The following is a 15,110-nucleotide window of genomic DNA, read 5'->3' as shown; positions in this document are numbered from 1 at the left end:
AGGAACTAATTCCTTAGATACCTAGGGAGGATGAAACATATGACGAATTCTATTATTTAATTTCTGTTTTACATGATAAATACTTGATTCTTGTTCTCAATTATGTATGCTTATTTCTTGTTTTAATATTTCCAGGATATTAATTGATGTTTAATGTGCTTAATTTAGTGGAACAAAAGTCCCTGTTTAAGAGTAGATCTAGCATAATTGGGTGGAGTTGCATACAATCCTAGAAATAGGACGACATAAATCTATCGGATTAGAGTTAAATCTAATAGAGGAATTCATAGATCGAGGTAATGCGACCATAGGGGTTTTAATTACAAATAGATTTCAATTAATCAACTTAGAGTCAGTTGCTTCTACTCTCGAAAGAGATATTAGCATAATTTAGAGATTTCTACGGATCAAGACACTAAGTGAATAAATCATTTAAATCAAATTAATAATAATAGAAGGAGTCTAGGTGGATTATTTCATAGGTATTGTCTCTTTCATTGGTTATCTTTCGATTATTTTCCTGATACGTTCTCTGTTGCGTTCTTAGTTAAATAAGTTTAGTAATTTTAGATTAAAACTCATCACTCCAAATTGTCGGCTAAATAATAAGAAAATGGTAATTACTAATAGTTTTAGTCCTTGTGGATACGATATTTCTACTCATCGTAGCTATACTATTGTTCGATAGGTGCGCTTTTCTTTGTCGTAAATTTTAGTTAGTACGAAAAACACACATCAAGTTTTTGGCACCGCTGCCAGGGACTAAAATATTAGGAACACTTTATTTTTATTAATTTAGCCATTTTTATATTTATTATATTTGTATTTTTAGTTTAATTTTTTACATTCTAATTTTTCTTTTATTTGCTTCTGGCAGGTTCTTTTGGTTTATGACTAGAAGAAACTCGTCGGGACCATTACTTTTTGATAGCGAGATTGAAAGTAGTGTTCGCAGAAATCATAGAGAAGCAAGGTAGACTTGACAGAATTTAGTAGACGAACAAAAAGACATTATTATTACTGAGGATATGGGCGATAATCAGAATATTCAGCTACCTCCTGCAGTTGTTGCAGCTCCTATTCCTTGTAATATGTACGATTATGCTAAGCCCATTCTAACTGGGGTTGAATCGAGTATTGTGTGACCTACCATTGCTGGAAATAATTTTGAGCTAAAGCCCAACACCATTCAAATGGTACAACAGTATACCCAGTTCGATGGTTTGCAAGACGAAGATCCAAATACTCATTTCGTAAAATTATTAGAAATCTGTGACATTTTCAAGATTAATGGTGCCACTGGCGACACCATTCGTTTATGGTTGTTCCCATTCTCATTGAGGAACAAAGCTAAATAGTGGTTAAACTCTTTACCATGAGGTTTTATCACTACATAGGCTTAAATGACCAAGAAATTTCTGCTAAAGTACTTCCCACCTGCTAAGACAACCAAGTTGAGGAGTGATATCTCTTCCTTTGTTCAGATCGATTTAGAGACCTTATATGATGCATGAGAGAGATACAAATATTTATTGAGACAGTGCCCTCACCATGAGTTACCTTTATGGTTACAAGTTCAAACCTTCTACAATAGTTTGAATCCTTTAACTAGGTAGTTAACCGATGTAGTGGTCGGTGGAACTCTGAACAATAAAACACCCGAAGTGGTTTATGAATTTATAGAGGAAATGACACTGAATAATTATCAATGACAAGTCATGAGGATGAAGCCGATAAAAGCCACCTGTGTCTTTAATTTAGATGAGATCACCATGTTATAGAATTAAGTAGAAGTACTTAATAAGAAAATTGATGGTTTATATCTTTCTACGCAGGTACATTCGATGATACAATGCGAAACAAATGGAGGACGAATAAATAATCCAGAATGTTTACCCTTCGCTCCTAGCACAGAGAATGAACAAATTAATTATATGGGTAATAATTTTAGGCCTCAAACTAACCCTTATAGTAATAACTATAATGCAAGTTGGAGGAACCATCCCAATTTCTCTTGGGGTGGTCAAGGAAATTAGAGAGCACATCCCCCTTCGATCTTCTAACAACCACTTTATCAGCAAGAGAAAAAGCCGAACCTTGAGGAGATGTTGACAAAGTTTATCACGGTGTTGAAAACACATTTTCAAAACACTGAAGCAGTACTAAAAAATCAACAAGTATCGATTTAAGGGTTCGAGAACCAAATAGGTCAGCTTGCTAAGTTAATTTTAGAAAGACCACAAGGTAGCTTGCCTAGTAATATTGAAACTAACCCAATGGAGTAGTTTCATGCAATTACTATTCGAGACAAAGAAGGGTTAGTTGAATCTGAACAAGAACCAAGGCAAGAAATTGTGGTGAATATTAATAAAGTTGATGAAGATAAGAAAGAACAAAAGCAGACTGTCAAAGAATATACACTTTGAGTGCCATATCCTAATGCGACGAAGAGAGACCACACAAATGAACAGTTTGGTAAATTCCTCAAGCTCTTAAAGAAATTACATATTAACTTACCGTTTGTTGAAGCTCTTTCACAAATCCCAAATTACGTTATTTTTAAAGGAGCTATTGGCAAACAAAAGGAAGATAGATGACTCATTGACTGTGGAGCTTAATGAAGTTTGCTCGGCCATTCTTCAAAATAAACTACCCAACACACTAAAAGATTCAGGGAGTTTTACTATTTCTTGTTTAATTGGTAGTTTAAATATTGATAATACTTTGGCTAATTTAGGGGCTAATATTAATGTTATGCCCTATAAAATGTTTAAACAACTAGGTCTTGGGAAACCCAAACACACTAGGATGAGTATTCAATTAGCAGATAGAACTATCATATATCTTAGGAGTGTTATTGAGAATGTGCTTGTTAAAATAGATAAATTCATATTCCTCGTTGACTTTGTTGTGTTGGACATGGACGAGGGTAGTGATGTGTCTTTAATTTTAGGACAACCCTTTTAGCCATTGCTAGGACTATTATTGATGTTGGTACGGGTGAATTAGTGCTTCGTGTAAGTGACGAAATGATTACTCTCTAAGCACGTGATTCTGTGAGAACTCCTAGTAATCGAGATGATTTTAAATGCTCTGTTAATATGAGTAACCATGTAGCTCAACCTTCTTTGTAGGAAATTCCTCATGAAAGTATGATGGAACCACATTTCAGTCAAGACAACAAAAACAGAACAACTTATGAAGAACGAATGGTGCAAATCGATGAACTAGATGAATGGCGAACACATGTCAATGAGAAATCGAAAAACAATGATGAAAAGCCAAAACGACGCCATGATAAGCATGTGAATAGAACAAACCAATTTAAGGTTGGGGACAAAGTACTGCTGGACAAAATGGATCCACGAATCTCCCCTACGGAGCTTGAGTCAAATAGATCAACCTCATGTACGGTACTGAATGTCTTTACATACGGTACAGTCGAGGTAACTCATTCTAAGTTCGACACAGTTAAGGTAAATAGTACTTGACTCAAACATTAATTTGGTAATAGAATTGATAACGAGAAAGAGGAGCTTCGGCTCAGCGAACCACCGTGACTGCATTAATTTAAAATAAAAAAAATATTTTTGACCCACACGACCTTAACACACGGGTATGTCCCAGGCCGTGTGCGCAATAAGGGGATCGACAATGAGTCACACAGCCTTGACAAACGGCCGTGTTCTAGGCCATGTGCACAAGGGAGCAAATGACAGAGAGTTACACGGTGTAAAAACATGGCCATGTGAGACACACGGCCTGGACACGTGCGTGTCCATGGCCATGTGAGTTCTGGGACTTAAATTTTCCAAAATTCGATAGTTACATGGCCTAAGATGATCCACACAACCTATAGACACGACCGTGTATGGCCGTGTAGCACACACGGGCCTGTCCTAGGTTGTGTGAGTACTGGAGCTATTTTTTTAATTTTAATTTAAAGTCAGTGAGTTACATGGGCAAGAGACACGGTCGTGTTCAAGACATGGCCGGGACACATAGGTGTATGGGAGACACGGCCTCGCACACGTGCGTGGGAGAAGCGAAGGAAATCACACATGACATAGTACACGATCGTACGTGCCACATGGCCTGGACACACGGGCGTGTCCGAGGCCGTGTGACACAATCATGTAGCTCAACATAGGCCCTTACACTGTATTTAAACCCTAGCCCTCTTTTTTTTGTCTTATTCTTACTTTCAGAACTCCAACCTAACCCTAGTTGGTGCTCTACCCACGTTGACATCCCCTCTTTCGGACATCGTTGTCGGGCACCCTCCATACCAAACCCCATCGCCATCGCCCTCACCCTTCCCCTTTCAACCCCGAACTTCTCTTTTCTCCCTTCCCCATTTGCCTTCTCTTTTTTCCCCACACCACGCCCACACCCTCCCCCTCTCTTCCCCATTCCCTTCCTCCCTTCAAAACAACACCCTTATCATAACCTTCTCTTCAATCCCCCTATCTGTGTCGTAATCCTGCACCTTCCCACGACTCGCCCTTTCCCCCTTCGATCCTTTCTCACCCCGTCTTCCTCTATCCTCTTTCGCGTCACACAACCACACCCCCAACCGTGTCGCACCCTGACCACCGTCCGTACCACAGCTGACCTCTCTTTGCCATGCGAACCTTCGATCACCGCAACCATCCACCATTTTTCATGACGAACACTAGAGGGAAATCTAAGGTCTTTGTCCCTTCTTCGAAAAAGCAGAAGACTCCTAGTGCGACATATTCATCGGGCGCTTCCGCTGCGGCACGACGTCCATACCTCCAGTTCTCACATGGTCCTCAAGAGGACTTATATTAGCATATTCAACTGAGGCCATTCAGATTAAGCCAATGTATTGATTGGCCACTTTAGAGTAGGTCTAATTAGCTGATTGTGTCTGCGCCATCATTGCTAGAGCTCCTTGTGACTGGTTCTTTTCCATCATCGAGCCCACATTGACCTCTTAGAGTTTTGTTTGACATTTCTCCTACAGCAGGTGATGTTGACCCATGATGAGCCATGCACTATTACTTTTCGACTCGGTGGTACGACGCGACATATGAGTGTCCCAGAGTTTGGAGCTGCATTGGGACTTTACACTGCAAAATTCATGAGTGCCGAGGGGTTTCTCTGATTATATCGACACATCCACTACTCGCCATCTCTTGGCTGGGTAGACCTCACGATGAGTATGACGCCTTATGACCCAAGTCGTTCAAAGGCAACTTCTCTTCCTCTGGCCTTGCGCTACATTCATGCCATCTTGGCTCACACATTGACCGGTAGGAGATAGAGCATCGAAGTCATCGATACAACTGACGCATATTTTTTTATGGATCATGGCCACGGGGCACACCTTTGATCTTGCTTATTTTATCGCCCTAGCTGTCCACCATCAGATAGAAAGTAGTAGGAAGAGTCCTATCTGCTTAGGCCCTTATGTAACTTGACTCACACATCATTTCGATCTTCTTGACACACCGAAGTAGTCTTCCTCCCTTACATTAGTTGGATAGATGTCTCCGCGAGGATTATCCAGTTTGAGTCACATTAGGATGATCGAGTGACTGTGTAGAGTAGATCCTCCTCAATATCGATAATCTCATTCTAACCCTAAGGATGAGCGTGCGAACTTCACTGATGATGTCCCTTCCACTATGAGGATCCACCTCATTCTCCATCTCAAAGTCACCATCCTACTACATCTACTACAACCTTAGTGGACCTCTCTGAATGGTTCACTCGCTTCAAGCAACACTATTTTTAGCGGTTCGACAGTATTGATGCGACTTTGCAGCAGATCTGTCAGCACCTCCATATATCATCTTCAACGCCAACAACTCATAATATCGATGCTTCTGACGATGAGGATCATTGATTTTATTTTTTTTCTTTTAGTTTTCTTTTTCTTTTTATGTTTACTTTTATTTTTGTTTTTAGTTGTTTTATTTTTATTTTCTTAAATTTCTTTCATTTATTATCTTTTGAACTATATTTTTATTTTTATGGTTGTTTGTAATTGAGTTGTAACATTTTAATCTTCTTCACTATTTGTGTTTATTTTCTTATTAGTTTGTTCAGAACCATGCACTACACTTTCAACTGCCTACAAATTTGATTTTCACTATTCTGGCAATTTCATCCATATTTAGGGCAGTTTCAGTTTTCTCCCTCTTTTATGATATTCTACTTATTATGTGTTTATATCTGTTTGTTACATTGAGGACAATGTACATCTTAAGTGTGAGGAGGTTATTTATATAATTATTAGAAAATCCTGAATTATTTGTGATACTTAAGTAATTTTCTCATACTTCCATTAGAGTGAGTTTTTGTCAATTTGAGATTTTATTGATGTTTTTCTTGGATTGAGTTGTAGATATTTGTGCATTGGTTGATTTAAACTTTAAGACATGATAGAATCAAACATGATAAGTTATTTTTAGAAATTAAAATTTTTTAGGTTGTTTCTCTGAATTAAGGTATTATCTTCAAGTTTTAAATTTGCAAGTTTGACATCAAAACCATGATTTTTTGTGAGATTTTGAGCCTTTAGAGCGTACATTTTTTATGCTCATTTTATTATTGGTTTTGAGTGTGTCAACTTGATCTGTTATTCTAAAACTTGCTTCGATTATGCATGTTGAGACCACACCTTTGATTTGATATACTAAGATGATAAAGACACTTAGGTTTTAACCCATATATCCCACAGAAGCCCCCTTTTTAAATTAACCCTTAGTGAACCCCGTTGAGCTTAACATCTCTTTTCTTGATTAACTCATGATTCTTAACCCATGACCTATTTTTTTCCTTGTGATCTTTTTTCGTTTTATTGACTCCTTTTTCTTAGAGATTTGATTTGGTTAGTTGCCTAGCTATGCTTTTCTATTTGATTTGTTGAATTATTTCTTTTTGTTCTTGATAAAAAATAAAAAATCGAAAAGAATATTGATTTTTAATTAGTTTTTTGTTGATGCTCTTGAACAATTAAATTCATATTTTGAGAAGAAGCTCATTTTGTTCTTGAATAGTTCTTGATTGATGCGCTTGTTTTTAATTAGTAGTTGTTAATTTTTTTCTAGTTTGGTAATTTATCAACTCGATCTCGATTATAACCAACTTTTCTAGCCTTTCCCCACACCCTTAACCTAAGTCCCATTACAACATCTTAAAGACTTATTTTATAGTGGTGGAGATTTGATTTCAAGCAAGCTTATGGTAATGACATTTCTTATTCAACTGTTGAGTGCTTATTCTTGAACCTTAAACACTTTGAGTGATTTGAGTGAATTTTTAGTGAGGATGTCAATTCTTGTCGATTTTGAATTAAAGGTAATTACTTAATAACAGGAGATACCCATGTTTTCGTGCTCTAAAAACTTTTGACTTGGATTGCTTGAATCTTAATTCCCTTTTAGTTGAATTGTCAAAGTATGATTATTTACGAATTATTTCGAAACATTATTGATAAGAATTACAAGTTAAGAAAGATTAATTTTAATGTGAGTTGAGAATTTTTCTTGAAGACAAGCAAACTCTAAGTGTGGGGATATTTGATAAATGATAAAACTAACATATTTTAATCCCATTCTTAATGCATTTTTGGATGATTATTTATGCAAATTGGTGAATTTGATGCTCCCAATCCTTTGAATTCATGTTTTTATACTTAGATAAGCATTTGTGAGCAGAAGGAGCGAAAAATGAGTGAAAATTAGAGAAAAAAAGTAGATTTTAGGAGCCACACGGGTTGGGCACACACCTATGTGAGCCACACGGGCTGGACACACACCCATGTGCCAGCCCGTGTCAGTTTCGTACCTTACTTCCCAAATACGTAGAAAAGCATAATTTTTAGGCTATCTAAGCATTTTAAAGTCTATAAATACCAAATAGAAGAAAAGATATGGGGGCCATTAGAGAAGATCGAAGATAACACTCAAGGAACACCATTAGAGCCATTTTTGAAGCAGATTTCCATCAAGATCAAAGACCTCCTTTTTATTTCTTCTGAAGTTTTTATAAGTTACTTTTTTCTTGTGGTTTTTCTGGCTTTGAGATGTTTTATTTCAGAATTATGAACTAATTCCCTAGATATCTAGGGAGGATGAAGCCTATGACGAATTCTATTATTTAATTTCTGTTTTACATGATAAATACTTGATTCTTATTCTCAGTTATGTGTGCTTATTTCTTTTTTTAATATTTTCGGGATATTAATTCTTGTTTAATTTGCATGCAATCCTAGAAATAGGACAATATAAATCTATCAGATTAGAGTCAAATCTAATAGGGGAATCCATGGATCGAGTTAATGCGACAATAAGAGTTTTAATTAGAAAGGGATTTCAATTAATCAACCTAGAGTCAATTGCTTCTACTCTCGAAAGAGATATTAGCATAATTTAGGGATTTCTACAGATCAAGACACCAAGTGAATCAATCATTTAAATTAGATTATTTTCCTGATTTGTTATCCGTTGCGTTCTTAGTTAGATTAGTTTAGTAATTTTAGATTAAAACTCATCACTCCAAATTTCGGTTAAATAGTAAGAAAATAGTAATTACTAATACTTTAGTACTCGTGGATACGATATTTCTACTCACCATAGCTATATTATTGTTCGATAGGTGCATTTGCCTTTGTCGTAAATTTAGTTAGTATAGAAAACACACATCAGTGAGCTAATAAGGAAACGAAGCCTCAACGAACCAGTGGAGTAATGACCAAGGCATTGATATAGTCGAACATCCATGCGAGTTCATTGGAAAGTTGTATAGGCACTTGAAGAAGGTTACGATATGACTGAACATGCAGACAAGCCTTCATGCGAAACCATTAATACGTCAAACTTTGAGGTATTATTGAACATGTCGGACATGATTGCACAAATGATGAAAATGCTTCAAGAAATATTGAAGTTTCCTCTAAGGGAAAAAGTCGTGCCTGACATTCACAACTTTATAATGAGGACCCCTGTACTATCATCAATCATGATAAGATTCATGGTGAAATTCAATGAGAGCTTAGAACCGGAGATTATGGGGATAAGTTAAATATAGTTGAAGCGGTCTCTGATCCAATTGACATAGAAACAAATGTAACCGTAGAGGTGGAAGTGAAAGATGAACTAACAATTGGCACAAAGCTTCTACCAATTTTAAATGAAAGTGTGGAAGAGGCAATACACTTTTGGCCATAGTTGGAGAGGTGCCAATCGAAAAGGTTGAGGAGTTTGATTCACTCTTATTTGACTATGGCAGTAAGGTTCAAGCAAACAAAGCTTCACGGGACATGGATAGGAGGAAGCTCGAGGCAATAATACCCTGGAAAATGATTTAGGGTTGGCTTAAATTGGTACCAAATGGATCACAATGTGGATGTCACACCGGTAAAAAATAAGGCAAAATCATTGGAATAAGCCAAAGGGCTGGTTCATATAAATCGGCAGAAAAATAAATGTCGGATCAAAGTGATGAAACCAGTTTGAGGTTCTTCTATGGTGGCAACACGTATCGTCTCAGTTTTTAAAGAACTTCTATTTTCTTTTAAATTTTGTTTCATTTTTTAGTATTATTATTATATTAAATTATTTATTTATAACTATTTATTTTTTTAATTATGATGACACATTAAAAAAAAAAAAAAAAAAAAGAAAAAAAAAAAAAAAAAAAAAAAAAAAAAAAAAAAAAAAAAAAAAAAAATATTAAGGATTAATTAATAAACATTAAGAATTAGGGTATGAATGTACTAAAACCTTGAAAAACAAAAAAATCAGGCCAAAAATAGAGTTGTTGCAACATAGAATCTTCGTGTCGCAACATCGACAACAGACGCCAAGAATGGAGAAATTAGCTCTTTGTCGCAAAACAGGTACCCCTATGTTGCAACACCAAAGATAGTGGCCTCAAATTAAAAAATTTCAAGTTTTCTCGCGAGATTGAACCCCAATGTTGTGAAAACAAAACACTGCTAAGGGTGTCACGACGCGAAACCCTTGTGTCACTGATCTACTGCAATTCGTTGTAACAGATTAAACCATTTCAGTATTTGAGGAGCTTGTATAAAAAATATTTAGTTATGTTTTACTTAGTTTTTAATTTTAGTTCATAAATAATAAAAACTATGATTTGATCCATTTATATGATCTTCGAGGCCAAAATAGGCCTAAAGGAATACTAACATATTCAGTTAGTGTGCAAGACATCATTCAGAGGCATAAAGACACAAGATTGGCCACGACATTGTAACACAGAGTGTCGATGTCGCAACATAGTGAGTAGAGCACTCAAGAGGAGCAAACTACCTTTAAAATTATTCATAATTTAGTTATATTAATAGTAATTTTATAGTTAGTGTTGTTTGAAATGAATTAGTTTAGAACTATTAGTCGGATTGAGGAATAGTCGAGGTACCAATCCAAAGAACAAAAATCTTGTTGACTCGGGAATCAATATAGACCCGTTGAATCGGACTAAAAGATCAATTAAATAGGATTTTATTTTATTTTTTTTAATTTTAAAGCTTATAACAACTAGCAGATAAGAAATTATATCAATAGTAATTTTAAAGGTGAATTTACTTGATGTATCCCTTTATATTAAGATTTAGTTCAAAATAGTTTTACTATTAAATGAATCAATTTAATTCCTGTATTATTAAAAATAATCAAACCCATTCAAGTCTTCTTCCTCACACTACACCAACATCATCATACTTATAAAAATACCAAGTTGATTTACAATTTTCAAGTTTATGTACCGATTTAGATACTAAGTAGAAGTTGCCAACTTTAGGTATCATGATATATATGAACCCTTTTAAAAAATGTTATTTACTATTTAACAGTCACATTTTAAAAATTTTTAATAATTTTGTAGATATTTTATTTGGAGTTGAACTATAAAAATAATAATTTGATGTCATTTTCTAAAACAATAAATATTAACTTTATTTAATTATTTTTATTAATATAAAAATTAAAATCATCCATTTTGATAATAAAAATTAATTAATCCAACCTCTCTTTCTAAGTATTTCACCTAATACCAACACGCACACACAATGCATAAAAGAGAAATATTACAAGTTATTTTCGATTCTCATTCTTATTCATGAAGATCTAACATGAATAGTACAGTTTTTATTAATATATTTTGAGAATCACAAACATACATAACTTGAAATTCAATTGGCAAGCCGTACAATCAACCAATTATGGAAAGCAAAGGAATTAAGTGTTACATATAAAGATGATATTAATGCAGTGATCTCATCATCATCATCTACTTGCTCATGCCTTTTCTACCGCTGGAGCCATCTCCCGCCCTGGGTTCTTCTCCACATTTGCATGCCAACCTGCATATATAAATATACCCCACAAAATTAATGACCTCAAACAAAAATTTATTTCATCATACCAACGTATTTATTCGGAGATATTTGTTTACAGCTACTCAATTAATATACTTGAAGTTATATTAAGAATAATTAAAAGGGGTATAATATTAGTATGTAGACATACCGATAGACATGTCGAATCCACGGTTCTGGACCTCACGATACTCTTGTGTCAAAGCACAAGGCTCGCAGCAGAAATGACGCATGCAATCGCCACAATCGCCTCCTTTCAAGTTATACTGCTTTCTCAGTTTGGATCGGTAGCAGCAAGAATATAAGCACCCACACCCGGTGATGAACATTATTAATGTGTATAGTGCCCCACTTGCCCCACATGCTGCACCATCCAACAGTGTTTTTCAACATTATTATTAATTACATAATATCTCTTTAAATATATACATATGTCTGCAAACCTAAGATGATAAGATTTCAATTTAGAAATTAATAACTTACAAGTCGACCCTTTATCAACAATCTCAGCAATCTGGCCAAAGGTGATGCATGGGCACCAGTATGAAATGCAACCTGAAATGTCCATATATTTAATTGATAAACTAATTCATATATTTAAAAAGACACAACTGATATTGAAGAAAGAAGAAAGGGTTACAAGTTTTCAGGTCAGAGCAACAATCGCAGAATCCGGCGGACCAAGGAAGTTCATTTTGAGGCTGTCTGATGGGTGGTTCATGGTTGAGGAATTTAGGCAGGATAAAGTTGCAATTCAAAATGAAAGAGATGAATATGAAAGAAGGAATTTGAGCTTGTTAATTTTCTATGCATTTATGAAACTGAAGAAGACCCTTATTTATAGATGGATGAAGATTTAAATTGTTAGAGAGAAATACAAGTCAACAGCCGCCAGCACGTCCCACCTCGTCTTGGAACCGTTTGCCATTGCCGCTAGTCTAATATCTTCTATCAAAAAGCTTTTCATCAATTACTATGGTTACTATCAAGATAGCATTGACCTGCTCAACAGGCGGAACCAATAGATCTAACCATTTGGTGACTCTAGCAGTCGACAAGTGTGAGTGGCAGATTGTGCAACTTGTAACTATATTAATTGATGAAAAGCTTTTTGATAGAAGATATTAGACTAGCGGCAATGGCAAACGGTTCCAAGACGAGGTGGGACGTGCTGGCGGCTGTTGACTTGTATTTCTCTCTAACAATTTAAATCTTCATCCATCTATAAATAAGGGTCTTCTTCAGTTTCATAAATGCATAGAAAATTAACAAGCTCAAATTCCTTCTTTTCATATTCATCTCTTTCATTTTGAATTGCAACTTTATCCTGCCTAAATTCCTCAACCATGAACCACCCATCAGACAGCCTCAAATGAACTTCCTTGGTCCGCCGGATTCTGCGATTGTTGCTCTGACCTGAAAACTTGTAACCCTTTCTTCTTTCTTCAATATCAGTTGTGTCTTTTTAAATATATGAATTAGTTTATCAATTAAATATATGGACATTTCAGGTTGCATTTCATACTGGTGCCCATGCATCACCTTTGGCCAGATTGCTGAGATTGTTGATAAAGGGTCGACTTGTAAGTTATTAATTTCTAAATTGAAATCTTATCATCTTAGGTTTGCAGACATATGTATATATTTAAAGAGATATTATGTAATTAATAATAATGTTGAAAAACACTGTGGATGGTGCAGCATGTGGGGCAAGTGGGGCACTATACACATTAATAATGTTCATCACCGGGTGTGGGTGCTTATATTCTTGCTGCTACCGATCCAAACTGAGAAAGCAGTATAACTTGAAAGGAGGCGATTGTGGCGATTGCATGCGTCATTTCTGCTGCGAGCCTTGTGCTTTGACACAAGAGTATCGTGAGGTCCAGAACCGTGGATTCGACATGTCTATCGGTATGTCTACATACTAATATTATACCCCTTTTAATTATTCTTAATATAACTTCAAGTATATTAATTGAGTAGCTGTAAACAAATATCTCCGAATAAATACGTTGGTATGATGAAATAAATTTTTGTTTGAGGTCATTAATTTTGTGGGGTATATTTATATATGCAGGTTGGCATGCAAATGTGGAGAAGAACCCAGGGCGGGAGATGGCTCCAGCGGTAGAAAAAGGCATGAGCAAGTAGATGATGATGATGAGATCACTGCATTAATATCATCTTTATATGTAACACTTAATTCCTTTGCTTTCCATAATTGGTTGATTGTACGGCTTGCCAATTGAAATTTCAAGTTATGTATGTTTGTGATTCTCAAAATATATTAATAAAACTGTACTATTCATGTTAGATCTTCATGAATAAGAATGAGAATCGAAAATAACTTGTAATATTTCTCTTTTATGCATTGTGTGTGCGTGTTTGGTATTTAGGTGAAATACTTAGAAAGAGAGGTTGGATTAAATTAATTTTTTATTATCAAAATGGATGATTTTAATTTTTATATTAATAAAATAATTAAATAAAGTTAATATTTATTGTTTTAGAAAATGACATCAAATTATTATTTTTATAGTTCAACTCCAAATAAAATATCTACAAAATTATTAAAAATTTTTAAAATGTGACTGTTAAATAGTAAATAACATTTTTTAAAAGGGTTCATATATATCATGATACCTAAAGTTGGCAACTTCTACTTAGTATCTAAATCGGTACATAAACTTGAAAATTGTAAATCAACTTGGTATTTTTATAAGTATGATGATGTTGGTGTAGTGTGAGGAAGAAGACTTGAATGGGTTTGATTATTTTTAATAATACAGGAATTAAATTGATTCATTTAATAGTAAAACTATTTTGAACTAAATCTTAATATAAAGGGATACATCAAGTAAATTCACCTTTAAAATTACTATTGATATAATTTCTTATCTGCTAGTTGTTATAAGCTTTAAAATTAAAAAAAATAAAATAAAATCCTATTTAATTGATCTTTTAGTCCGATTCAACGGGTCTATATTGATTCCCGAGTCAACAAGATTTTTGTTCTTTGGATTGGTACCTCGACTATTCCTCAATCCGACTAATAGTTCTAAACTAATTCATTTCAAACAACACTAACTATAAAATTACTATTAATATAACTAAATTATGAATAATTTTAAAGGTAGTTTGCTCCTCTTGAGTGCTCTACTCACTATGTTGCGACATCGACACTCTGTGTTACAATGTCGTGGCCAATCTTGTGTCTTTATGCCTCTGAATGATGTCTTGCACACTAACTGAATATGTTAGTATTCCTTTAGGCCTATTTTGGCCTCGAAGATCATATAAATGGATCAAATCATAGTTTTTTATTATTTATGAACTAAAATTAAAAACTAAGTAAAACATAACTAAATATTTTTTATACAAGCTCCTCAAATACTGAAAATGGTTTAATCTGTTACAACGAATTGCAGTAGATCAGTGACACAAGGGTTTCGCGTCGTGACACCCTTAGCAGTGTTTTGTTTTCACAACATTGGGGTTCAATCTCGCGAGAAAACTTGAAATTTTTTAATTTGAGGCCACTATCTTTGGTGTTGCAACATAGGGGTACCTGTTTTGCGACAAAGAGCTAAATTTCTCCATTCTTGGCGTCTGTTGTCGATGTTGCGACACGAAGATTCTATGTTGCAACAACTCTATTTTTGGCCTGATTTTTTTGTTTTTCAAGGTTTTTAGTACATTCATACCCTAATTCTTAATGATCTAATATAATTAA

The 15,110-nt window shown here is 34.8% G+C and overlaps 2 protein-coding genes and 1 non-coding gene across 3 annotated transcripts; 1 reads left to right on the top strand and 2 right to left on the bottom strand.

Annotated features, from left to right (window-relative positions):
* Window positions 1–1,451: 1,451 nt before the first annotated feature.
* Window positions 1,452–1,558, bottom strand: LOC121214260 (small nucleolar RNA R71). Its single transcript, XR_005909844.1, has one exon. It is a non-coding gene; the product is annotated as a small nucleolar RNA R71 (small nucleolar RNA).
* A 9,466-nt stretch (window positions 1,559–11,024) lies between these two features.
* LOC121213586 (protein PLANT CADMIUM RESISTANCE 2) lies at window positions 11,025–12,302 on the bottom strand. The gene is made up of 5 exons (XM_041086381.1): window positions 12,293–12,302; window positions 12,015–12,167; window positions 11,858–11,929; window positions 11,526–11,738; window positions 11,025–11,359 (listed from the first exon to the last, which is right to left on the bottom strand). The coding sequence occupies exons 1-5, from the start codon at window positions 12,300–12,302 to the stop codon at window positions 11,295–11,297; spliced, it is 513 nt and encodes a 170-aa protein (XP_040942315.1). The 3' UTR covers window positions 11,025–11,294.
* A 47-nt stretch (window positions 12,303–12,349) lies between these two features.
* LOC121213585 (protein PLANT CADMIUM RESISTANCE 2) lies at window positions 12,350–13,690 on the top strand. The gene is made up of 5 exons (XM_041086380.1): window positions 12,350–12,457; window positions 12,737–12,800; window positions 12,886–12,957; window positions 13,076–13,288; window positions 13,455–13,690. Exons 1-5 carry the CDS (start codon window positions 12,350–12,352, stop codon window positions 13,526–13,528), a joined length of 531 nt encoding a protein of 176 aa, XP_040942314.1. The 3' UTR covers window positions 13,529–13,690.
* Window positions 13,691–15,110: the final 1,420 nt, after the last annotated feature.

This window comes from Gossypium hirsutum, chromosome D01 (assembly GCF_007990345.1).
Source record: "Gossypium hirsutum isolate 1008001.06 chromosome D01, Gossypium_hirsutum_v2.1, whole genome shotgun sequence".
Lineage (NCBI taxonomy): Eukaryota > Viridiplantae > Streptophyta > Magnoliopsida > Malvales > Malvaceae > Gossypium > Gossypium hirsutum.
The sequence above is the reverse complement of the archived record's forward strand: the minus strand, read 5'-3'. Positions and strand labels throughout refer to the sequence as shown.

Excerpts from the sequence above, each read along its gene's own strand:
- LOC121213585 (XM_041086380.1), top strand. The coding sequence starts at position 12,350 with ATGGTTACTATCAAGATAGCATTGACCTGCTCAACAGGCGGAACCAAT. Across the intron at positions 12,801-12,885 it reads TTGCTCTGACCTGAAAACTT|GTTGCATTTCATACTGGTGC; the intron begins GTAACCCTTTCT and ends TGGACATTTCAG. Across the intron at positions 12,958-13,075 it reads TGTTGATAAAGGGTCGACTT|CATGTGGGGCAAGTGGGGCA; the intron begins GTAAGTTATTAA and ends TGGATGGTGCAG.
- LOC121213586 (XM_041086381.1), bottom strand. Across the intron at positions 11,739-11,857 it reads TGTTGATAAAGGGTCGACTT|CATGTGGGGCAAGTGGGGCA; the intron begins GTAAGTTATTAA and ends TGGATGGTGCAG. Across the intron at positions 11,360-11,525 it reads TGGATTCGACATGTCTATCG|GTTGGCATGCAAATGTGGAG; the intron begins GTATGTCTACAT and ends TTATATATGCAG.